Source organism: Lepisma saccharinum, chromosome 2, assembly GCF_977018435.1.
Source record: "Lepisma saccharinum chromosome 2, izLepSacc3.1, whole genome shotgun sequence".
Lineage (NCBI taxonomy): Eukaryota > Metazoa > Arthropoda > Insecta > Zygentoma > Lepismatidae > Lepisma > Lepisma saccharinum.
In genome coordinates, this window is record NC_139230.1 from 186539493 (window position 1) to 186566036 (window position 26544).

The 26544-nt window shown below is 37.3% G+C and overlaps 1 protein-coding gene across 2 annotated transcripts; it reads left to right on the forward strand.

Annotated features, from left to right (window-relative positions):
- Nucleotides 1-70: 70 nt before the first annotated feature.
- LOC145980900 (ras-related protein Rab-29-like) lies at nt 71-25850 on the forward strand. 2 transcript variants are annotated; one of them, XM_083113988.1, is made up of 5 exons: nt 71-155; nt 14562-14762; nt 17345-17526; nt 22191-22312; nt 25106-25850. In XM_083113988.1, the coding sequence occupies exons 1-5, from the start codon at nt 131-133 to the stop codon at nt 25224-25226; spliced, it is 651 nt and encodes a 216-aa protein (XP_082970114.1). In that variant the 5' UTR covers nt 71-130; the 3' UTR covers nt 25227-25850. The 2 variants fall into 2 exon arrangements, with proteins under 2 accessions (XP_082970114.1, XP_082970117.1); XM_083113991.1 differs by having other exon boundaries at nt 91-160.
- The last annotated feature ends 694 nt before the right edge of the window (nt 25851-26544 follow it).

Genomic DNA, 26544 nt, shown 5'->3' on the forward strand with positions numbered 1-26544 from the left:
GTTGTGCGATAAGGGACGCCAATTGTACGTGCCCATATGGTTAGTATTACATTATTTAATTGGACGTTTCTCCTGCACAGTCTTGCATCATGACGAATCATTTGTTCGTAATTTGTTATTTCTATAAAACATGGCGGTAAGGCGATATGTTGTTGGTAAGGTGAATATTTTGCGCTTGAGTGTTATAATTATAAAAATACGTATTATTACTAAAACTATAAGCACATGCTTTGTTAATGCAGGTCCGATTTTTTCATGTACACTGTATTATATAGTCTTAGAAGCATGTTACAAATAATAATTTTCGTAAAAAATATAATTAAAGTATCTCGGTTCCTCATTGACATCTTATGACGTTTGCTATTACTGTTTGCTGAAATGAATGCAAAATTAATACACCTCATTCAGTCGATGAAAATGTTTCTTTTCAACGTATTTAGTAATTCCTTGGACGATTGGGTCACAATTCGGAAATCGGGCCAAGTTCCGATTGTTTAATTTAGAACTAATCATAGTACACATGCAATTATTTCATGTTTCAATTTATATTAATGTCTGTTAACTCGTGGCTTCAGAGTCTTAGCGATTACGGTACTACTTTACTATACCGGAGACACCTATCAATGATTTATTTTGCAATTTTTTAAATTGCTAACGTACTCTTCTGCATTGCGGAACATTTCTTTAGGTGAAATAATGAATTTATAACGAAAATAATGTCTATTTCTTACATTAACGAGTACTTACTGTTGTTCCTTATTTCCCACAAACCATCCACGGGTAGCCCCAAAAACCATTGACGTTAGCCCAAAAATTCACGATAGCCCCACGAACCATCACGGGGACGAAGTATGCCTACTAGATTAGGTTAGGCCTGTTAGGTTAGGTTCCATTAGTACTCCTTTCGCTCAATTTAGCATATATGGACAACATCATGGCGGCAGCAGCAATAGCACATCGGAAATAGATTTTCATAGAAAACCACATGCATTCGCATTAAAATGGATCAAAACTACATTCCCGAACATCAACAACACTACAGAAAATGATTTGCGTAAGTACTTTCTCCTGTAAATTTGAAGAAATCTGTCTCCGGTATAGTAAAGTGTTAACGCGATTACTTACTTCGTGGGTATGGCTTAAGATGACCGGACCCCTCTTCGATTTTCTTCATATTTGGCATTATTACTAATTGAGGCCTGCTAATGACAAATCTGAACCACCAATTATTACATGCAGATTCGTGATTAGGTCGTCTCAATTAGTGAGTAGGCAAAATTTCATAGAAATTGGAGAGTGGTCTGGTATTGTAAACTACAGGTTTGTAGTGACATATTTTACAACTAGCTAAAATAAATTTACATGATGTAGCAGTAAAGAGGCAGATATTGGCCAATCCCATTGGACACATATTCCATAGTGGTTCAGATACAATTTTGATCCTAACTAACCAGGGAGGGCCTTGCACGCACAAAACCTCTATTATTTATATTTTACAACTTTTTGAAAATAAATTACATTCGTTTCCTAAGATATTCCCAATATTTCTTTATTACCTTTGTTTCTTTGTTTATAAAAACATAAATATACTTAATGTAATTAGGAGGCAAAATGCACTTGGTGCGCATATCAGGTGCCATCTTTGAATGTCTCTCATTTGAGATACTCATGCCAGTGACAGTGTACAATTGGTTGGTTATGATGATAATTATTGTAATTATCATATTTAATAAACAACTGCACTTCTGCAAACTAAAAAACATTAATATAAATTATTATGGATTTTCTGAGTTTTAGTGAATGATAAAATATATGTGAGAGACTCATGAAATAATTGTTTATTATTTTTTATTAATGATAGTAATTTTTGTAATTATTATAATTAATAAATAACTGCACATATATATAATCAGCAAAGGAAGCAGTGATTCAATTATAAAATGGTTTCTTAAAATTTAGTGATAAAACAAAGTGTGGCCTGTGAGCCACCCCCAGGTATGTAAGTTTCTCGTACAGCGCAGGTAAGCTAGTGTTAAGACTAAACGTGTAGTCCTAATGAGCACATCTGACCATAAAATTGACTTCAAACAGGCATTTACATGTTTGTGTCTCAATTTAAATGTTGATGTCCTAAAATATGAAAGAAATGTTAGTATCAAAATATTTGATATTTCGGGACAATTAAAAATCTTTGCTGTTCACAACACATATGCAGAAGTATACGTATTACGTGTGTATATATCCTGTTTAACAGAGCATTGAGACGGAAGCAACATGTGGCTCTTGGAAACCAACCCTTAGAAGTAAATGCAACCTTTCAAACCAAAGCAACATAAGTTGCAAGTGTCGCTTGTCACTTGGCCTGTACAGTTTTCTCAGGGAACGTTCAGACCTAAACAAGTGAGATGTCACTTGGAAGCAGTAATCCAATAATCCATTCAACCTTTTTGAATTGAAGTGTGACAATGAGCTAAACATGTCACTTGCATGTTGCTCGGACTGTACTGTTTTCCCAATGGCATGCATCGTGCACGGTTGCATCGGTCTGTTTTTCTTACATGCACTGTGAATGTTTTGCTTTATACTGAAGAAGTCTGTGTTGCTTGTCATCTGTGACTTCAATCTGAAAGCTCCTTCAGTGGCACGCATCATGTCTCGTCGGTCTTGTTTGTGCATGCATGGTGGATGCTTGCTTACAGACTGAAGGTACCCTTGTCACTTCAATGTGACTCCCTCCCCCCGCACTGTCATGTGTTGCTTAGGTCTGAATATATTCTCTGTACTTAACAAGATTGTTAGCTACTTCATAAGAGATTAAGATTTCATTTAGCCTGTAAATCACAGAGAACAATTGCAAGTACTATTGATGGAAAAGGCTTGCTTTTTGATAGAATGTTCCTTTTATAATCATAAATTGACCTCTGGAGTGGAATAAATTAATGCTCTTGCCTTGTAATAAGAAGGAGTCTGAGGTTCAATCCTCGGTGGAGGCAGAGTGCTTCGGATCTCATTTCAAACTTTAGGTCCAGTCCAGATTTATTTTATAGATTTTGTTTTCCATTTGGGGCCAGTCTTATTTGCTTCTACTTCAGTTTTAGTGCTATTGTTTTGCAACCGCCGGACCGCAAAAGTTCCGTTACACCCAGGGGTTGACGACAAATTGAAAACTAATTTTATATTTAACAGCAAGTCTATACATATTTGAACTCTGATTATGCCATACTTGATATACTAATATTATTTATGGTTACATATTAATTTCCATATAAACTTTAAAGTTCAGAAATTTATTTGTGAGTGAAAGTGTTGGGATCAGGGCATGGACATCTAAGAAATAAATTTACTGAGCTGTGGTCTCACAAAGATCGAGAACCACTGCAACAAGCAGCTAAAATACATCACTAGTTGCTCCGTGACCATGTTTAGCGGCCATTTAACCAAATTATACATGATGTACTCGAAAGCCAAAATACAAATATATATTACCAAACACAAAATTTAATGTAAAGAGATTTGATACTAGATTTTCAAAAGGTAGAGCGGTATTTTCTTTTTTTGCTTCATGCACATGTTTGTATAACAAATTCAAACATTGAAAATCATATCATACTATTAGGTTCTATTAAAAACACATACAAACTCTAATTACTCTAGTTATGTGAGTATGCTTATACTACATTGATATATTTAATAAAAGCCTACCGAAATATGTAGATAACACTTGGAAAGAACCACCCATTCAAAAAAGCCAGCTTTCTTGAAAACACTGTTTTTGTCTAGCTACAAATTTCATATTATAAATTGTATTTTATATTTAGAAATTAGTGTCTATTTTACAGTAGGGAGATAAACTAAAACCACGGAACAGGAAAAATACTGGCAACTCCTGTATTTTCATTGATTTGAGACACTTTTGTGAAAGAAGCCGATCCCCAAAAAAGCAGTTTTTTTTTCTGACCACTTCCAACTCTGTCTTGCAGTCAGACCAAAATAATAAAGGAATCCATATTGGTCAACTTACCGTCCTGTTGTTTTTTTTTTTTTACACAATGCCCAATTTCTGATTGCTGAATGTTAATATCATGTGCACTAGTTCTACAGAATAACAATTCACAAATTGGCACATATCCTGGAATCATACAGAATACCTACGGTGTCTTCCTTACCGAATATATATTTTTTTCTGCTCCATATATGTATTTCAATATGTGTTCACAGTGACGTCATTTGTTGACTTATGTAGTTTTTTTCATGGAAATTATTCCCCTACCAAATTATTTATATGATCAGTATAGCTTAGATTGCCACAGTATATGGTACAGCAACTTTCATAGCATATTTTTAAATATGTAATGAGACAGCCTTAGTGGCAGATTGTCCAGTGTGATATACGCAAAGCCAGAATGGTTACAAGTTCAAACCCTAGGTAAGCCATGGGTCAAAGTTCTGATTGTTTAATTCTAATTTCATCATGGTACACAGGCATTTCTTATGTAGTTCGATGTCTATTTATGTCTGTTAACACATACTTCAGGGCAATGGTGGGGTCCCAGGTCTGTGGTGATAATGAATTATATTGATGAAAAGATTCTCTTGGGCTATCGACCAGGTGAGTTGTGGAAAAGATGAGAGTGACGTTAGCTCTCGAAAGCTTGGAATCTTTTCCGCAACTCACCTGGTCGATAGCTCTAGAGAATCTTTTCATCATTCGTCGCCAGGAAACTTCAAGTCTTACTTCATGAATTATATTATTGTGCAAAATGATGTTTAAAATCAATTTGTTAATCTACATAGGTGTAATACATGAAGATGAAGTAGTGATAATGTTGACACTTTGCAATCAAGGGGTCCTGAGTTCAATACATACCCAGTGGAAGCACATAGTGGTTTGGATCCCACTTTAAACTGTAGGCCCAGTCCTGAATAGCCTATCTGTGCATGGACTTAAAACAAAAACTCAAACTGATGAAGGACTTATCGAAATATTCCGTCTATATCAGAATGGTAACATTCTTCGCAAAGAAAATTATTTCGAAAAGCAATAGAAAAGCACCTCAAATCCCCCACTGGCATTCAACACAATACTATTCATCACATAAGAATCATTAATTTAAAGTCCAAATTCTGACATTTGCATTCAGATTTCTGTCAAAATCCCTGCATTAGAATGGCTCAACCATAGGCGTTCTAACAACGAATGCAAACAATTAATTTTGGAGTCTAATATACTTTACTAGAATAATATCGAAAACCTACACAAAGAACGGACTCATCTCGGAAGACACAGAACCCAGCAATCCCCAGAACACAGAAATTAGTCAGAATTCTTTTTCGTTCTCCATTTCTCACTGCCTTTCGTCAGCTACCGCAAGGTACATGAATATATTAATAAAATACGTAATAGCATTTAGATGTGAATTTTATACAGGAAACTATTAGCTTCTTAATATCTTTTAGTTTTTGCCTCTCCTCCCGTAGTCACGCAAATCATTGTTCATAGCATTAGTAGTATATTAAAATCTTCAATTTGCAATTTGCTTATCTTCAATCCTTCATATAGCTTTGCTATGTGCTACAAGTTCGACATCTTAATGGAACTTCTATCAAACATCACTCATCAAATACGTATATTTCACCTATCAGCCCCTATTTTCAAAATTAGGTATATTTGCTATTCTGAGATGCATGATGTCGTATCATTGGAATAAAATACATTTTCATTATATTCCTATGGAGATTGTTTCTTGCTTTTGTATCGCAGATCACATGTAATTACCTACAAATTATGCAAGACAATAACTATCTCACCGACCTATTCTCAATGCTAGATCTGCCTTGTATTCAACGGGTCCTGGGTTTGATACCTGGTGGAGGCACATAGTGGTTCCGATCCCACTTTAAACTGTAGGTCCAGTCCCGAGTAGCCTTACTTAGCATAAAGTGGACTTAAAAACACCACCTCAACTCAAGGCTAGATCCAGCATCCACCCCATCCTAAAATTTCCACTGCATATATGAATGAGTAGGGGTCTTTCTGTGTCTTCCCTGAAACTCAAATCTATAATTTGCTCCAGAGAATGTTTAGATATCTGAAAGCAATACTTGTGTATATAATTTCAATTTTGCCTTGTTTTTTTTTTTACCTATTTACTTGTTCCAAATTTGTAGCAGTTCGTTATCAATTGTAAGTTGCATTGTAGCAGAATCTGGGGATAATAGACATGTTGAAAGGAGCTTGTAATTTTCACATAGATTTTTATTTGTGATTTTTATTTCTGTAATTTGTCGTCGCTTTTCTGGCTCTTTTGGGTAATCACAATGATGAAGATGAGTGAAGTTATAATAAAAGGATACTCAAAAAGAACACCAATGCCCAGGCCGGTATTTAAACCCATAGCACCGTAGCGTGCACCACTCCCATCATGGAGGTTGATAATTTTCACATAGAATCACAGCTTCTTTACATATTGTTTTTCCTTCTGCCCTTTATACCATTCTCTCTTATAGTGAATAGTATCCCCCAATTCAAGTATACGTACTACCGTGCGTTCATTTCGATCTTCAGCCGAGAGATCGGGAGAAGTGTGGCAGGCGGCGCTGACGGAGATGCCGACATTTGCGACCTGTAATGCCTGCTTATTCTTATGGACATGTGCAGACATTTATATAAATATTGAAAAACGAGCACTAACCTGTGTTATAACACGCAAAAGTTCTTCTGTAATTCATCACAAAAATAAATACGCTTTAGAAACGATGTTAAGAGCTACAGATAATAAAACATTTTAATCATAGTTTTGACCAGTAACGTCCTGCTTAAGTTTATATCCTTGAAAGAGTTTTGTATTGACGGGGATCATTTGGAGGTTTCGAATGTGCAACACTGTATCAAGATTACGCTGCAGACGAAACCGTTAAAAATCAATGGTGTTCGTGAGCTTCCTTGCAATCCGAAATCTCCGAGCTCGAGTTTTTTGTTCTTTCGCGACTATATGAAGACAGAGCTGTGAATATAGTGGCGAGCAGATGTAAACCAAGAGCGTGTTAATTTTGTACTGTGCGCAAGAGTATTATTCTTGTTTACTTGCTGTTACTTGTTTGTGTTATTGCAGTGTGTATGTGTGTTGTGTCAGCGAGACGACTGGAATGCCAGCCGCAAGGTTTATGCAAAGGGGGGGGGGGCTGATATGTTCCCGGCCCGACCCAGAAGGACTTTAGCTACAGTCACGAAAGTTTCAGGCTATTCAACGTATTTTCCCTGATGGTCTACATACTTGGCACTTTCTTGCTCCAACTTCTCTAACCCCTCCAAAAAAAAAAAAAAAAAAAAAAAAAAAAAGATTTCTCTTGGTCTGCAAAAAAGTGTTCGGCTGCTGCTATAACCTCACTATCACTTATAAATTTCAGTTGTTATCAGATAATGAGAGACAATATGGGTATTTTCAACAAGATTCAGCCACAGCCCATACCGGCGCTGATTCTTTGGACGCTAAAAGGGAGGTGTTTGATGACAGAATAATATCTAGAGGTTTATCACCTTCACGTTTGCCAGATCTTACCGTATGTGACTATTATTTGTGGGGAACCTTAAAAAATAGAGTCTACCGAAATAACCTTCATATCATCGATGAACTAAAAGACAATATAAGGGCAGAACTTGGAAGAATTACGGAAGAAGAACTTTTGCGTGTGTATCAAAATTTCATCAAACGATGCCAGGAATGTGTGAATGTAGGTGGACATCACTTTGAACAACTCTTATAACACAGGTTAGTGCTCGTTTTGCAATATTTATTTAAATGTCTGCATATGTCCATAACATTAAGCGGGCATTGCAGGCAGGAAATGTCGGTATCTCCATCAGTGCTGCCCGCCACGCTTCTCCCGATCTCTCGGCTGAAGATCGAAATGAACGCACGGTATTTACAGCTATCTCTGTGTAGCTAATGATGACCGTATATAAGCCTTGTGTTGTGAGTCTTAGTCTGAAGGAGACCCTGTTAGAGAATGCAAACATTATGTGTGCAGTGTTGTAATAATAACAATTAATATAATGAACTCGGCCTTAGTCAGCATTTTTAATGTACTAAATGAGTACTGCATTTTTATTTATTTTATTGAGGCCAAATTTCATCACCCAGACTTCACATTTAAAAATGTAGGTCTAGCATAAATTAGTCATTGAATTCACGTAAATCAGCAAACATTTTGCATTGTTTCAAGATTATTTATTAGGATAACATTTAAAATTTTGGACATAATATGAGTAGAGAAAATGCAACGTGCTCTCATAATGGCAATGTCAGACTGATCTCGTAAGTAGTGTTTAGCATGTCACACTTCAATTTTGGACCATGATTGTTTCTGGGATATAAACGAGATGTGCCCCTCCCCCCAGGCAAAACTGGATTGTCCCCGCCATACTAAATTTGTAACTAATGCCTTGTAGCACTAATAAATGAAGTGTCCATTGCTATCTCATGGGCGAGACAATCTACCCAAACTTTCCCCACTTGACGTTTCGAGTTCGAGTCCTCGTCTCGGCAAGGCTATATCCTTGCGAGTGTCCCTTTATCAATTTAATCTAATTTCCATCCATCCTCAGTGGGCGAGAGTTATGGACAATCTACCTAAACTTTCCCTACTTTACGTTTCGAGTTCGAGTCCTGGTCTCGGCATAGCTATATCTTTGTGAGTGTCCCTGTATCAATTTAATCTAATTTTCATCCATCCTCATAGTTGGGATTAATTGTAAAGGTGGCATGAAAGCAAAGCAAAATGAGATTTCAAGTTAAGAGTCCTGGTCTCAGCATGGCTATATCTTTGTGAGTGTCCCTGTATCAATTTAATCTAATTTTCATCCATCCTCATAGTTGGGATTAATTGTAAAGGTGGCATGAAAGCAAAGCAAAATGAGAACAAATAAAAATAATTACAAAATGACTACATTGTCAGAACTACATCTGCAGAAAAAACGTGAGCACAAGATGCATATTCAAGCAGGCATTTGGGGAGATAGTGCGGTTGGAAAGCAAGGAAAAATGGAAGAATATTTCACTTCCGGAAGAGAACGTGTCGTTTGGGAGGTGGATACTAGATTAATTCCAGAACCTAAAATGCCACAGACCCCAAGTTTTTAAGCCCTCATTTGTCTGTAATGGTGTCTTCAAAAAATGGCAGTCAAGATGAATATTCTAGTCTTGAAACCTGTTAGTTCATTGCAGTTATTTATCATTCGTGATGTCTTATTTTCACCAAATTTGCAGTTTATAACTGTATTATGATAAGAAATTAAAAAGACCCACTCTATCAAATAATATTAGATATGGCAGCCAATATGGTCGCGAAAAGTCTAAAATTGACCCTTTCAGCTATTTGATCATGTTTGGGTTCAAACCTTATTTTTTGGATGTGCCAGAACTCAACGGTGGCATCCAAAATAGTTTCAGACTAAGCCCATGAAATAATAATAGTTCAATTTTTGACAATGACTGTGGAGGACACCTCGAATGTTGTTCAAGAAGCAAGGTGTGGTGACAAGGGAAGACAGAGTAACCAGCAGAAGTTAAGGTCCACAGTTGTCCAGAGTATAGCCAAAAATGGGACTAAAGATTGAATATAGATATTGACACCCTCCATGCGTGCCACTGGCCCTTTGGCTGTGTGCCAGAGGAGAGGAGAAGCAGCGTGTTGACGGAAGATGCCAACCTGTAACACACGAATCATTACATTTTTAATAATTTTTTGTGTGTGTGTTGGTTTTGGTCCACTCCACTTGTTCATTCCTTTTGATGAACGGTACCAGATGTCTTTCCTTATTCATTGAGTCACACAACTTACGCAATACAGCTAACCTAGGGCACGGAAGACGAAGTCCACGTGAACCGTGACCCTCTTAATCGTTATTATTGTTGGCATTTCCGGTTTGCACCGACAGAAGATGTTGTCTGGGTGCAACATATTGTCTGTATATTTTAGTGGTGATCTACCCTGATTAGATGGGAGAAAATTAAGAACTCTTTCATTTCAAATTTTTAACCTTTGTTCATATCACTATGCCCTAATGAAGAACTTCTATTTCAGATAACATTAGCCACATTACAGGTTTTGTGGTTGCGTAAATGGCCCCTTAAGGACGAAGCATGTGGCAACAAGGCAATGTCAGTTCTCATTGAGGCTTCTGCCAGTGAATAGCCCCAGCAGTGCATGCTTTGTTGAAAATTCAAGCACATTATATTGAAAACTTCATATTTCCAACAACTTTCCCCTCTTTCAATTTTTCCCTATCTGTACTAATAATGCAGGTGTCCTATGGTGTCAGACTTTTGAAACACCCTGTACATATACACATTGTCACAAATTGAACTATTATTATTTCATGGGCTTAGTCTGAAACTATTTTGTATGCAGAACATGCAGAATTGTAAACATCCTGTTACATTATTCCTCATATTTAACCCATAATGCCAGATTGTAACACAAAGGGTGGCACATAGTCCCTGGACCACCAAAGTGAGTTTACTATTTCCAACTGTCTGAAACTATTTTGTATGCTACCGTTTAGTTCTGGCACATCCAAAACATAAGATTTGATCCCAAACATGATCAAATAGCTGAAAGGGTCATTTTTAGACTTTTCGTGACCATATTGGCTACCATATCTAATATTATTTGATAGAGTGGGTCTTTCTTATTATCATAATACAGTTATAAACTGCAAATTTGGTGAAAATAAGACATCATGAATGTTAAATAACTGCAATGAACTAACAGGTTTCAGGACTAGAATCTTCGTCATGATCGCCATTTTGAAGATGCCATTACAGACAAATGAGGGCTTAAAAACTTGTGGTCTGTGCCATTTTAGGTTCTGGAATTAATGTAGTATTCTCCCCCCAAAGGGCATGTTTTCCGCCGGAACTGAAATATTTTCCTGCATTCCGACCTCACTAAGAATTGTGTAGACAGACAAAATGCTCCAGAAAGTTCGTAATCGACATGCAGTATGACCTTCGGTACTGAAGTTGTGCATTTAGAGAAGTTTGCTGGAGGCTCCTCAAGCATCTTATCAAGATGCCTCAGTGTGCGCAGCATTTCCAACTTATTTTTCATCCGGCAAAACTTTTTCCTCTTGTTTAATTTGCCATTGGATTTACCATTGAAATAGCTGTCCGGAATCCTAACCTTACCATCTCTTGAAAGGAATAAACTACATTTCGCATGAACGTGAAAAATATTTATTCAAATGTCTGGTTCCCATTGACAAATATTCAGCTTTAACTGAGAGTCAAACCTGTGATCTCTGATATAGGAGTTCATGATGTTACACTACACCAAAGCGTGGTGCTAACTTGCAGTCTGAAGAATTATGATGAATAAATATATTTCACATATTCGTTCATAATTTTGCCTCTGTGTTCAGATTTGACAGTAATTTACTTTAGGTGTATCATTATCCTCTGCTTCCAATTTCAACATGCAGAATTGTAAACATCCTGTTACATTATTCCTCATATTTAACCCATAATGCCAGATTGTAACACAAAGGGTGGCACATAGTCCCTGGACCACCAAAGTGAGTTTACTATTTCCAAGAGTTATCAAAACATTAGCGAACTTTTTCGCAAATTATCATGTATTTTGAACCTTCTTTATGGAATATAGGTAAAAAAAAAAAAAAGGTAAAGTTCTCCCCTGTGCTTAGCACCACGCCATGAAGGCATGTAGGGGGTGTGGGGGTAACGCCCCACACTTTCTTGATCCGGACTTGAGTGGGGGTGATGTGATCAGCATCACGCCCCTAACTGCCTTTACTCCCCAGGGTTTCCCCCAGGTACCCATATTATTCGATGCTGGGTGGCCACCGGGGCCGTTTCGAACGTTAGAAAAGTTCCCGGATTTGAACCGGTTGGGGATCGAACCCAGGACCTTTAGCATGGTAGTCAGACACGTTACAGACTGAGCCACCGCGGCTATGGAGTATAGATAAACTTTTATCCACTATTTCAGTTATTGTTGTTTTTCTTACTCAGTTTATCTAAAGCTGCAAAACCCTGTCACATATTTGTAAACAGCTTTATAAATATACTGTCATATAACCGTAGGATTCATAGAATGATTTAGTTGCTCAATTATCACAACATACATGCAGTTACCCAAAGAAAACAATATCACATACAAAAATCACACAAAAACATTTCTGCACAATGTCAAAACGAGGGGAAAGCCATTGATTGTACAGATAGTCAGTGGAGATAAGTGCTTTCTTATCACTTTTATCAGACTCCAGATCTGAAAATTCACTTCGGTTTCTAACTTCATCAATTGTGGAAAGAATGTTTCAACTAAAAGACAGATCATAAAATCGGATTCTCGCACCAAGTCCATTCCGAAAGACTTATGCAAAGGATCCACGAGTGTCTATTGCTCTGAAACTAAAATGCAGCGATGGAACTGGCACCAGGGGGTTACTTGATGTTCCAAAATATGAAACTACCAAAAAGGAGAGTGAAGTGCATGTTATTGCTTCCGAGAACGAGATCATTGATCTCTGCTATGCCACACCCATTATGGATTAAGGGCATGAGGGAAGAATTTCCACGTGGCCGTCCTCTGTGCGGCAGCTGGAGCACTGTTGCCAACTTAGCTCTTTTGAGCCAGGTCTGACTCTTTCGTGTTCTCATTTGGCTGTGATCTGGGGCGCACGTCATCCTGCCCCAGTATGGTGCCATCACTGGTCTGGCTTACTTAGACAACTTTTGCCATAAGTACACATTTTGCATGTGATATTGTTATATTTGCTGCATTGCCTCACTCCCTCTTACCTCCCATCTACTTGTCTTTATAGTACCTTGGCTCAAGTGAAGAGAGTGTAATATTGTTATCTGGGAATACTTTATTTTCGATTTCATATGACTATCGGTGGATTATTGAGATGGGTGATGCTGCCTGATCTAGACAGTGAAAAGTTAGAATAAATTACCATCACTTTAAAGCTAACGGTATTAAAAGCACCCTCCCCACCCACACCCCCACTCATTTGACACCTAAAATTACCCTAGGAGGCCATTTATCCAGTTTCGTAAATCTAGCTCCTTGAAAGTTTTTACTCCATTTATGGTGAAATTCAGCTCTTTTATGTGCATCAGGTTTGACAACACCGCCAGGATGGCCGTAGAAGGCAATGAGAAATGCATTGCGCTTATGGAAGTATTATTTTTTGTTCTCTTGGGAATATCAAACTTCCGATGGTATAGAAAAAGATATCAACGGAAAAAGGACAGACTGAAGTAGTAATTGACAGGCGGAAAAGTAGAAACTTCCATTTGATTAGCCATGACTTGAAGTTGAAGTTGATTCCCCATAAGGAATACATGGGTTTCTGAAAATTCTTATTCGTCGTGTTTTTCAAACATTGTATCTAGCTTAATAATCAACTTTAAAAAACTCATTCACTTGCAACGTGTGGAGAAATTCTTACTCTATTCAACACTGGCTTTTTTCCGGAGTACTATTGCCCATTCGGACAATATTGAAATAAATGCACAACTGGAGCAAAATTGTCACTCTTCCCCTTAAGTTGCGAATTTTGCATAACCCATTAACGCCCATGATCCCCATTTGGGGATCACGCATATATTGCTTCACTGAGCCACCACTGTATCTTTGCCATACATCAATGCAATATATCTATGTTATTCATGCATGTTAAATGCAATACTAGACCGAGAATTAGTTGCATAAATTAAAATTGAATTATGCTACTAATTTACATGCTATTACCCACAATCCTCAAATGGGGATCAGCCAATAAAGAGCTTTTATGAACAAACTATGCAACATTTTTGATTTAAAAAATCAGAGAAAAAAAATGTGGGCGAAAATGGGTTAATATCCTGGATTAATAGTCTTCATGTGATAAACATGCATGTTCACGTAAATCTTACAACACCATATCTTCCATCTAGTAAAGTTGCTTACTCTGATGGTGCTCAAGAACTACATTGTCATATTAATAATTTCTTGGCAGTCAAGGTGGTGATTTAACATTTGGAGAATTGTACCTTATGTAAACCAACAATAATCATGAATAAAGAATGTGGTGTACATACCTTAACCCCTGTAGTCAGTAGTGGTTGTGATATGAAGAGGTGACATTTGTCATCTTTCATCATTGCTTCAAGAATAACTCAATATTGTGACCATGTAAGATACTAAGAAATTGGTGGTTGATAAGTCATAATTCACAACTATGTAGCAAAAATAATATAAATTGGATTGTGAACATAGAATCAAAGAAACTTGAATACATTTCTGTCGAAGACCAAACCAAATGTGAGGATAACAAGATAGACATCTGTTGATTGAAATTAATAATGTGGCTGCATAGTTTATGTGGAACAGATGTCTTCTCTCCACCCATGTAAGAGGATTTACATAAAAACACCTGGCTAATATTAATTGATGCAGAGAGAAAGAACTGTCATTGTAGAGAATGGATAAAGTGTTACAACTGGCTTACAGTGTGAAAACTGAAAATCTTATAAATGGATTCTTTACAGAACTGCCTGCCATGCCTGAGAAGCTTTTTAAAATTATTATAATTGGGGATCCAACTGTAGGAAAAACTTCATTTGTACAGAGATATGTTCAAGATACATACAAGAGGGATTACAAAGGAACTATGGGAGTGGATTTTGCTTTGAAAATACTAAAATGGTCAGACTTGCAAACTATAAAGTTGCAATTATGGGATATAGCAGGTAAGTGTATAAGATCAATTAAGAACAGATTAAATTTATGATTATTTTTTATTACATGAAATGTATACACCGTTGCATTCATTCTAAATCATTTGGGTCATTCCATGTGAAATCAGCAAGGCCCTCAACCTCGCATATTTTATTCATTTGAAATTTGGAACACTGGAAGGACCACCTGAGGTAGGAAAATATGCAAAGTTGAAGATCTGTATCTTTTATGTTTCTGAAATTACAGGGGTGCAAAATGCATGATTTTGACCTTTTTTTTCAACATCTCGTTAACTTTAAACTGTAATATTTGGGCACTCTGGGCACCTATAGAAGTGATTCTGATGATGTAGGAAAGGTCTGAAAGGGCTCTTTCATACAATATATTCCATCCCTATGTCAGGGCAAAGAAACCAATTAAAAGTAGTGTAAAGAAAATTTTGGTAGCCATTTTCTCAAAAACTGGTCTGTTTAAATACAAAATATACTGAAGTGAAAAAATATGTTTATTCATGCAAAGTCTATAATAAAACACTAAATATATTGAATGTAAATGTATTTTCACTCATCAAAACTATATAATAAGATATATTGAAGGTAAAATGTACTTTTATTTATCCAAACTTTATACTCACTAATAATTGTAAGTTAGGACCTGTAAACCAACCAAACAAAAAGATTGATAATCAATATCAATTAAATATGTAAAAAATGCAGATTGATTGATTTAGTTCATTTTACTTCACGTTTTGTGCCTCTTGGCTAATTTGCGAAGATGGGGATGAGGGATAAAATTGATGAATGGACAATCACAAACAACCAAGCCCAAGGGAAAAAATGCAAAAAGAAGACAAAGATTTTTGGGGGGTTAAGGGGTTGTGGATATGTTATTTTTATTCTGAATGGAAAGGGTTAAAGAAAAAACAAGTTTGAACCTTTTCTTCGCAAATGAACTGCAGTTGTCTAGTCAGTAAGGCATCTGCTAAGTCGGAGACCCAGGTTTGATTCCCAGGATGGGTTATCTAAGGTTTTAATTATTCCAGTTTTTCCCCACATAAAGCAGCTCTGGGGCTCACCCAACCTCAAATCAATGGTCACCTGGGGGAGGGGGTAAAGCTGCTGGAGCATGGTGTTGATCACAGCACCTCCAAAATGGTCGTGATCAAGAATGTGTTGGCCCTACCCCACATCCCCTAAATGTGCCTTCATGCCATGGTGCTACATGCATTAGGAACTTTACCTTACCATTCCTTAGAAGTGTAGAGTGACTAGTCATGTAAGGTTGTGTGTTGGCTTGAGAGAGTTGTGGGAAACCAGGACAAAAGGTTGCAAGAAAAATAAAATAAAAATAGTATAAAAAATCACAACTTACGTGAGTGAGTATAAATTTATCCAAACTACGTTTCGGAGGTCAATATTTCCTCCTTCTTCAGGTCCACATGAATATCTAGACACCAGATATGGTGTCACATAAAAAGGTGTTATATAGGGATATAGGTTGAAGGAGGAGGTAAAAAACACTTGACTCTGACAAAGTACAAGTTCCTGTGTTCCTAAAAAGCCCATGTCAAAATACTAAAAGGTTTAAAAGCAGGTCCACTGCAGCAGCCTCACTGCTGGATAGGGTTCTTGGGCCGCTGCTGTGGACCTGCTTTTAAACCTTTTAGTATTTTGACATGGTCTTTTTAGGAACACAGGAACTTGTACTTTGTCAGAGTCAAGTGTTTTTTACCTCCTCCTTCAACCTATATCCCTATATAACACCTTTTTACGTGACCCCATATCTGGTGTCTAGATATTCATGTCAACCTGAAGAAGGAGGAAGTATTGACCTCCGAAACGTAGTTTGGTTAAATTTATACTCACTCACGTAAGTTGTGATTTTTGATACTATTTAGGTATTTACTCTTTTATATTTAATAGTGAGTAATACGCACTTCCTCATTATGTTATTAGAGACATAAGGAGACCTAACTGTTGGTGAAGTTGTTTTTCCACACCCTGTTCTTGCTTTGTGAGTCTCTCTTCATCAATTTCATCATATCATAACTAGACCTCATCTTTGTGATTAGCCAAAAGTGGCAGAGAAACAAAGTAAAATATACCAAACTCTGAACATTTCAAACATATTTCATAGTGTGTCTGCAGCGTTAGCACACACCCTGCACAGGATGAATATTATCCATGATACGTGCATTATTTTACTTTGCTTTTCTGCCACTTTTGGCTAACCATGAAGATGAGCATGAGTGACGATATGATGAAGGGATAGTCTGAAAGAACATCCACTCCCAGGCCAGGATTCAAACCCGGGACCTCGGGCATCATAGCATTCTGTGCTAACCACTCTGCCACAGAGGTCAGCACGTGCATCATGGTATGTATCCAAATTACTATATTTCACTTCAGTACATGAACATGGTAGTTATTGTACATTCTGTATATAGAACCACACTGACATTTCACTGCTCCATAGAATGCAATTTAGCATGTACATATGTGTTTGATTATTTCTCTCTCTGTGTATGAAAATTATTTTTTCCCTGCAATCAGTATTGTTAATTGAAGTGTGAAATTACATCATATACTTTCAGGCCAAGAGCGTTTCACGTGGATGACAAGGGTTTACTATAAAGATGCACATGGTTGTGTAATAATGTTCGACCTAACAAATAAGAACTCATTCATCAACACATTAAAGTGGAAAAAAGATGTAGACTCGAAATGCTGTTTGCCAGATGGAAGCCCTATACCATGTATGCTCCTAGCAAATAAGGTACATTGTGATAAATTGATCTCATATTTATTAGTTAGATATAACTAGTAATTCATAGATAATGTGTACTGAGAGTTCACATAAGTGTGTGTACCTAGTCATATCATAAATTCTGTTACAAAGTTTAGACAGGGATGGCAACACTGGTTGGCAAGGTAACCCCACAATGTTTGATCAAACAACAACCAGTATCATTGTGTGTTTGGCTGTTGTAGCGGAAAGGTGAATTTCACTGTGAGTAATGCAGTGGGGTGTGTACGAGAACCGTGTGGCAGTAATCGTACTGCACCAAGTTGGCAAATCACCATCGGACATTTTCAACACCCTGAAAAAGCTGAATATCAGCAGGATGTTTGTGCATCGGACCATTAACAGATACTGTGACACAGGGATAATTGAGGACTGCCCCAGGAAAGATAGACCTCTCAGCGTGAGGAGCCAGAAGCTCGTGAAAGCAGTGGCAGCACGAAATCCTGTCAGGAAACAATCAATGATGGCTCGAGAGCTGGTCACTTCCTCACTCCACAGCTTCAGGTCCAGAGGGAGCAGAAAACAAAAAGACTCCTTCAGTGTTTCGCAAATGGTGGCCACAGGAGGATCCTTTTCACGGGCAAAAAAATCTTCACGATTGAAGAGTCTTACAATTGTCAAAACGACCGTGTTTATGCCTCAACATCCCAGGAAGCTCATCAAAACATGCCATCATCCCTCCTTAGTGATAGTTTGGTGGGGGGGGGGTTCGTATGATGGCACAACTAATCTCCACTTCTGTGAACATGGTTCTAAAACATCTGCAAAAGTGTACCGAGTGACAGTGTTGGAGCCACTTGTAAAATCGTTGACCCACACCAGGTTCAACAGTGAGCCGTGGAGCTTCCAGCAGGACTCAGCACCGGCCCACAAGGCAAAGACCACACAGGAGTGGCTTCAGAGTAATGTGCCTGATTTCATTGCTCCTGCTGATTAGCTCTCCAGTATCCCGACCTCAGCCCATTGGACTACAGGTTGTGGTCCATTTTGGAGGGCATGGTCTGTAGGAAGAGGCATCCAAACCTTGCGAGTCTCAAGCATTCTCTTGTGAAGGCAGGTGGACTTTCCCCCCAAGACCATGCATGCTGCTATCGAAGACTGGTCTCTGAGACTTCAGGCCTGTGTGAAGGCCAGAGGTGGCCATTTTGAACAGTGATTGGTGCTCTGTGTTGGCACAACCTGTACCTTTGTAACATCCAAATATTAATACATTAGCTTGCTCACTATGCCTGTAGTTCATTATCAACTTTGTAACAGAATTTTTGAGATGACTAGTATATTACAACCTCTTAATCCCATGTAGTACAAAAAAGATTTGGCCAATAACATATATACACAGTGCTTTTTCTTTCTGGAAAGAAAGTTTCCTATACTCTTCAAGTTAGTATGTTATTGTGCTCACCATAAGAACTACCAATGGCGTAGCATTATAGAATGCCCATATGCCTGGTGTTCCCTGATTTAAAGTTGAAAGGGAATCTGTGAATGGTGTAAATAAAAAGTAAAACATCATTAATTATATATATATATATATATATATATATATATATATATATATATATATATATATATATATATATATATATATGTGTGTGTGTGTGTGTGTGTTTGAGCTATATGGCATTATTAATCATGGTCTGCCTACAATGCTCCACAAACAGCTGTTATTCCAGCATTTTTCCATTGCCTTTGCTGACCAGATGCTGGGAAGGTTTGACATAAAGGAGTCCTCCTGCCATCATAGGGAGGAACAATGCTTGGATCTCTACAGCACGCGTGAGAGACTCCCTTGAACACCGGCGTATGAAGCAACCTGATTGGTTCTAGGGTTCATGTGACTCTTCCTGCCTTCAGACGTAGATGACAAAAGTAGAATTCCTACCCAGTTCTTTGTTCGGGGCATATCCAACTGCTAACCAACCAAGTGCTAACACTTCATGAAAATCAGTTTCTCAAACATGCTGATAGCACCAAACTTAACCTTCGTATACGATATCACATACATTATTTTCACAATTACAATCCTAATATTGCCTACATTGTTAGGGTATTAGCCCAGGTTTCTGATAGCACCAAACTTAACCTTCGTATACGATATCACGTACATTATTTTCACAATTACAATCCTAATATTGCCTACATTGTTAGGGTATTAGCCCAGGTTTTGGGCTGTCAGCAAACCATTTTCACAATGTGTTAGCAGATGGATGTGCCCCGCACCCGATACTTCTTGTGCTTGTGCTGTGTGATGCTACAATACCCAACATGACTGACGTAACTTTACCGAACTCAAATATACCACTTTGTAATGACCATTTCTTTGTGCAATTTATGTCAGGAACAGCGATGTGCATTAGAAACTAAAAGAACAACACAGTTTTTGTCAAACAAGTTGGTATTAGAGTTTTCAGTCTTTATGGTATGAAATGTTAGAAATTATAGATTCTTTATTCACATGCAAAGTTCAGCCTGTGGCTGCTCTTATCACTGAAAACACAGAACTAATATATGATTAAGAAAGTTTATTTGTTCATTAATATCTAAATGCTTAATATTTTGTCAATGGAAATGTTTACAATACAATATAAGTACTTAAAAAAATACTATAAAAATGATTACTTACGGTGTGTGAGTATATGTTTTATAGAAAACACAACGTTTCGATTGATTGATTGATTGATTGATTTGTTGTTTTAAGTCCACTTTATGCACAGTAAGGCTAATCGGGACTGGACCTACAGTTTAAAGTGGGATCCGAACCACTTGTGCCTCCACCGGGTATCGAACCCGGGACCCCTTGATTACAAGGCAACAACGCTACCACTGCGCCATCGGGGAGGCCACAACGTTTCGAGACACAACTGGTCTCTTCCTCAGGTGCACTTGGCATTCAGAATTACTTCATGCCTATGTCAATTTACACAAAAGAACAAGGAAAAAGGTGATAGTAAAAAATCATGGTTAAAAAAGGTATTTGTTAAAACTGCCCTTTGTGCGCATAAAAACTCACTTTCTCACATTGCCAAGCATGAACCTCAAACCTAAAAACGACCATAAAAACATGTCTCCCATCACACATTAAAACTGCACCTCAAGCAACGTTGTCTACATGGTATAAAATGAGGAAATGTTTAGCATTCGGTTCAAAAATCTTAACATCGAATGGTCTAAATGAAATTGTTTTTATGTTACCAAGTTTTGTAAGATGCAATGTGATGTAAGCCAGACAATGGTTTGAATTACTACAGTGCACAATAGTTGGATCATACACTGACCTTCATGGCAGACTGGTGTCCCGGGTTTGAATCCTTTCCTCGGCATGGGTGTTCTTTGTGAGTGCCCCTTTATCTTCATCATCACTCATATTTATCTTCGTAAGTAGCCAAAAATGGCAGAAAAGCTAAGTAAAATAAAACAAATCAATCAATACATAGTTGGATCATCCACAATGATGGTGTTTACTAATGTTTTAGAAGTGCTCATGTTTCTTGCAGGTTTCTTAATAACTTGAGTTATACCGAAGGGTTTTGTTGATTAGCTGGGAGTGCTGAAAGGAACAAAATACAGTTTTGCCATACATTTGTTATGTCTGGGTCAAAAGACTCCAAATGGTGTTAGGTGTTTCTGACTAGAGCAACTTAATTAAAAAAGCTCTAAAACACCAGTCTTCCAAACATTTGTTGCATAGTGAGGCATCTCATTTGCTAACTAAAATGTGCATGGATCATGTTTTATCAGAAGCTGGCTGACTTGAGGCAATAAAACCCAAATAGATGGTATTTTCAAAGGGACAATACTTATGTCAACTAATTCCATAAGTATACTATTAAGCAAAAAAGGGCCTACCCTTCCTTTGGACTTGGTGTTCCCACCCAAAATGCTCATGCCAAAATTTTGTAGTGTGTTTGTAAATGTTCATGAACCCATGTAGTTACAGACACACACAGATATGCTTTTTGTTAAAATATTTGTGTTTTTCTCATCTATGAAAAGGTGCTGGTATGGCGTACCATTGTGTACTGCCAGAAAAGAAGCACTGTATATATGTACAGATACAATCAAATGTGTAAAACAGTTGTTGGACAGTTGGAAAACAATTACATTATATGTTATGACTAAAAGTTAATAAAAATTATGTGTATGAAATTTTCAAAAAATGCGTAAACCCCAAAGGTGATTCAGGAGAAAAAATGCTATTTTAAATGTACATAGTTAATTAATATAAATGTTATTTTTAAAAGAGTTCATCACTTCCTTACAATAAGAGTAGAGAAATAAAATATTTCTAAGCAGAGCCAGTTAGTGAAAAAAATTGATGAAAGTACTAAATGTAAAAAGTCATTGAGCAACATAATTTTCACATTACAATTTAAATACATTTAAAATGTGTCTACATTGGGGATTTCAACCCATAAAGTTCCTACAGATTGAAAGTGTTACATAGTAGTTACCTCCTTAAGGGCTCTTTGAACCCAGCTGCAATCTTTTTGATTTCTCTATAGAAATAACTCTGCATGCCTTTCCTGGTATATAATACAATGGCCCATCCTCTGTATATCAGCTTTCATTGAAAGAATTGTGTAATGATTTTACAAGAGAAGAAAATTTTCAGTCTCCTAATAATGTCTTTACAGTGTGATCTGCCACATCGTGAAATTGATCAAATGGAAATAGAAAATGTATACAAAGAGCATAATTTTGTGGGCTGGACTGAAACGTCTGCTAAAGAAGGCTTGATGGTCCATGATTCAATGAGGTAAGTGTGTCGAAGAAATAGTGTGCATATTATTTTGTTAATTAATGTTGAACTACGAAGCAGTGCATTTGCAAGATGATTGTTTGGGAGTATATACTGTAATTTCCGAGCCCCCCCCCCCCAAAAAAAAGAAACAACTTAAAACATGTCTGTACCAAATAGTAAGGTAATGCAGTGGTAGCTTTAGCATGCAGACCTAGACCCATTCATATTTTCATATAAAGATGTAATATTCCTCACCTCACAGTTTAATTAAAAATATTTAGGTGTGTGTGGGAGGGGATATGGCATATTTGTTTGGGTTAAGAATGGGGTAAAACAACATTCAGGATTTTATCAGTTTTTTCCCCATACATGAGAACATAGATAAATAGACATACATGAATTACCAACTCTAGCAGCAAGACTTACTTTTAATGGTTCTATTAATTTTTGTGCCCCTGCTATCATTCACTTGGGAACTTTTTGTTTCATTGCTGAGCAGTGAAGCAACAAGTTCGTAAGTGAATGGTGGCAGGGGCCACCAAAGTTAATAGAACCATTAATCTTTAGCAGACAGACGGGACATAAATATCCCATGGCAGGTATACCTGTTGAGGACAGATGGGATATGTACATTCCATAACCACGTGGCAGGAATTAATGCACCATTTCTTGAAAACTACACACAATATTTCAGTTCTGTATTTTTTGTTCATTGTTCAATAGTATACATATGAATGTGTGACATGCTCAACTTTTAGTGATTCTCAACCTTCTCCCATTAATGCATTTCAGAAATTTTTTATTTGAAATGGAAACAATGATTGGCACCGATGTTTCTTTATGATTCCAAATTCTGAATTGGGAGTTTGTACAACTTTTCTCATTTTTTACTTTTGCTTGTAACTTTTGTTCAATTCTGGCACAAACAAAACAAACTTCATTGGTACAGGGTGGCCCATGAACAGTTGACATTTAAATTTTTGAACTTTATTTCGCAATGAAAAGTAACTACACTTTGAACACTGATGAGTTGGTCTATTGAAATATTCCTACTTTAGTATATGTTCATTATAACTTCCACTTCCATTGTGATGGCTAACCTCTTCATGATATGCATGCAATATTGAGAGCAGTTACTCTTTCAAGTGGCCCCACAAAAATAAAGTGTGGCCAAAACATTCCTCCATTATGGTGCTTCAGATAATGCGACATCACAAGATCACAAAATATTGTTCTCAAAAAATCCAATACAATATTTGCTGTGAAGGGTGTTGGCCATCTTTCATAAACTACTGTGTATTAATTGGAGAGTGGTGGCAAGAAATTGAGGCACAAAATCATTAACCTTTAGGAGACAGCAGGGTCATCAAAATAATGGAAACACCTTACCGACCATGCTTAATATGGTGTGGGACCACCTTTAGCCCATTGTACAGCCACAAGCCCTCGCCGAATGCATGCATATAATAAGTGAATTGTTACCAGAGGAATTTTATACCATTTGTCATGCAGTGCAGCACTCAGTTCTGCCAGTGATGATGGAGGATGATTTCTGCACCGGACGCTCTGCTCTAAAATGGACCACAGATGTTTTATTATGTTCAGGTCGGGAGACTGGGCAGGCCAGGGGAGGTGTTGAAGTTCATTGGCATGTTCGTCAAACCACACCTGAACAGCACTGTGAATTGGGGCATTGTCATCTTGGAAGATGGCATCCATGTTAGGGAACTACATCTGTATCATAGGATGCACTTGGTCAACTAAAATGTCCACATGATCCTTGGCTGTACATCGCCCTTTGAGAGTAATAATAAGACCAACGGCATACCATGTAATTGTGATCTACACCATCACAGAGCCACCTCCATGTTTAACGGTAGGCTGGAGGCTTTACCAGCATAATCCTTTTTGGGCATCCACCATACCCATACGTAAACCTGACCTGCTGTGGAAAGCAACATGAAAGATGACTCATTGGACCATATTACTCTCTTCCAATCATTGTTGGTCCATGTTGCATAGTCCCGACACCATTTGCGTTATGCTAACATGTTCTTCATGGTGATCAGAGGTTTGGAGATTGCCACCTAGCAACGGATGTTCAGTTTTTGCAGCTCACATTGGGCTGTGAGTGTAGAAACAAGTTGGTAGAGATGCTGATTGAGTTCAGATGTCACTTGTGTCACATTAGCCTGACTTTTCTTTGAGACAATCCTTTGCAATTTTCGGCGGTCCCGATCATGGAGTATGTGTTTTCATCCACTATTACACTTTGCTGACGATGTCTTGCCACGAGTTGTGTATGCCATCATCACCTTGGACACTGCTGCTCTCGATACACCTAACACACTTGCACAAACTAACCGTGCCAACAATCTACCCTGTTGAAAATCTGAGAGGTCCCCCATTTTGCCTCACCTATGTCTGGGCAATTGCATACATGAATGCGTACTACACTGCCTATCCAGATTTTAGTGCCTTTTGCCTAATTATTTAGGCAATTTTAGTGCCTGGAAACCCAACCTCTAATGACAACTGCGCATGTAAAAACTGTGCTTGAAATAATAAGTTTTTATGTCATTTTTGAAGAGCATAAGTATAGAGGTATATGTTTTTCCTTAAGTGGGGCCTATGCCACCCTTCACACTTAATGTAACACTGAAAATAGCACTAATTTCCATTTTTCATTTGGAATCTTCCACAAGATTAATTTTTGATACAGTAACTTATTTTGATAATAATTGTATAATTTTTTTTGGAATATTAATTTTATTTTACACTCTTTATTTTATTTTTATTATTTTGAAGGTTTCTTGTTGATGTCATGATGAGACAAGAAGGCTTACACCAACCTGGTTCAGATCTCTCATCAGAGAGCTTAAAATTAACAGGACCACCACCTCCAACCCCAAAGAAGTGTGCTTGTTAAATATAAGATGAGAAATTCAACAAATGACCTGTGAAAAAATCCTTGAAAAATGAAATACCAGTGTATGTTCATGTTTAAGTAATCTTAATGGTGATAATGGTTTGTGTGCATTTACAAGTGTGAGTGTGTGTGTGTGTGTCTGTGTACGTATGCATGTGTATGTGTACGTGTGTGCATACATCAGTATAGTATAGTGAAGTATTGTGATATTTTAAATTTTTATACATAAATGCTGTTACCTTTTGATAAAATGTGATCATTCCATAGCAGGGAACAGGTGTCAGTACACAACAAGATTTGTTACACTACTATAAATTTATTATATAAAATGTGTACTTTGACTTTTAATGAGGTGGTGATGATTTGAAATGTTAGTTACTAAAATATAATTTATGAAAGTGATCTATATTTAATATGTTGCCTGTGGTATTATAAGTTGCTAGGGGGGTGTCAGTTTAAAATTGTTGAATTTTTTACATGTATGAAATCTGTTCCCAGTATAGAAATAAAGTATTTCAATACAGGTTAAATATTTTAACAGTGTAGTAGAGTAATTACAGAATTATGGAACAAATGTTAATCTATTGTTTTTGAAAACAACTTTTGGCCTGAATAAACTTCAGTTACGTACTATGAGTAGTTTTATTATATACATTAGACTTTTGAATTTAAATGATTTTTACCTTCAATATCCACTTGTCAGAAATATGTGTACATCAGTAGTGATAAAGCCAGACCCTGTGGTCGAGTGGCTATCACATCGCGCTGCGACGCCAAGGGTCCCAGGTTCGAATCCCGCTCAGGCTTGGTTGTTTGTGAATGTTCATTCATCAATTTCATCACTCATCCCCATCTTCGCAAATTGGCCAAGAGGCACAAAACACAAAGTAAAATAAACTATATCAATCAATCAATCAGTAGGGATAATAATAGGTCTCAAAGAGTCCAAGTAGTATTTTTGATATAAGTAGTTTTTATGTGCCTAAGTGTGAGGGAGCTTTCAGACCATAGCAACAGGCAACATGTGACAGGTGATAAGTGGCATGGAGAATTAACACTGAAGTGCCAAGTGACATGAGACTCTTCAGTCTAAAGCAAAACATTCACCACACATGCATAAACAACACACTGAGTCAACACGAGGCATGGTATTGAGAAAACGGCCCAGTCCGAGAGACAAGTGACATGTGCAGCTTGTCATATCTCTTCAGTTTGAAAGGTTGCATTGGTTGCTGAAGACTTGCTTGCAAGTGGCATGTCTCGCTTTGGTCAGAAATCTCCTTAACAGTTGAAAGGAGAGTTTTGAGAGTTGCTCTTT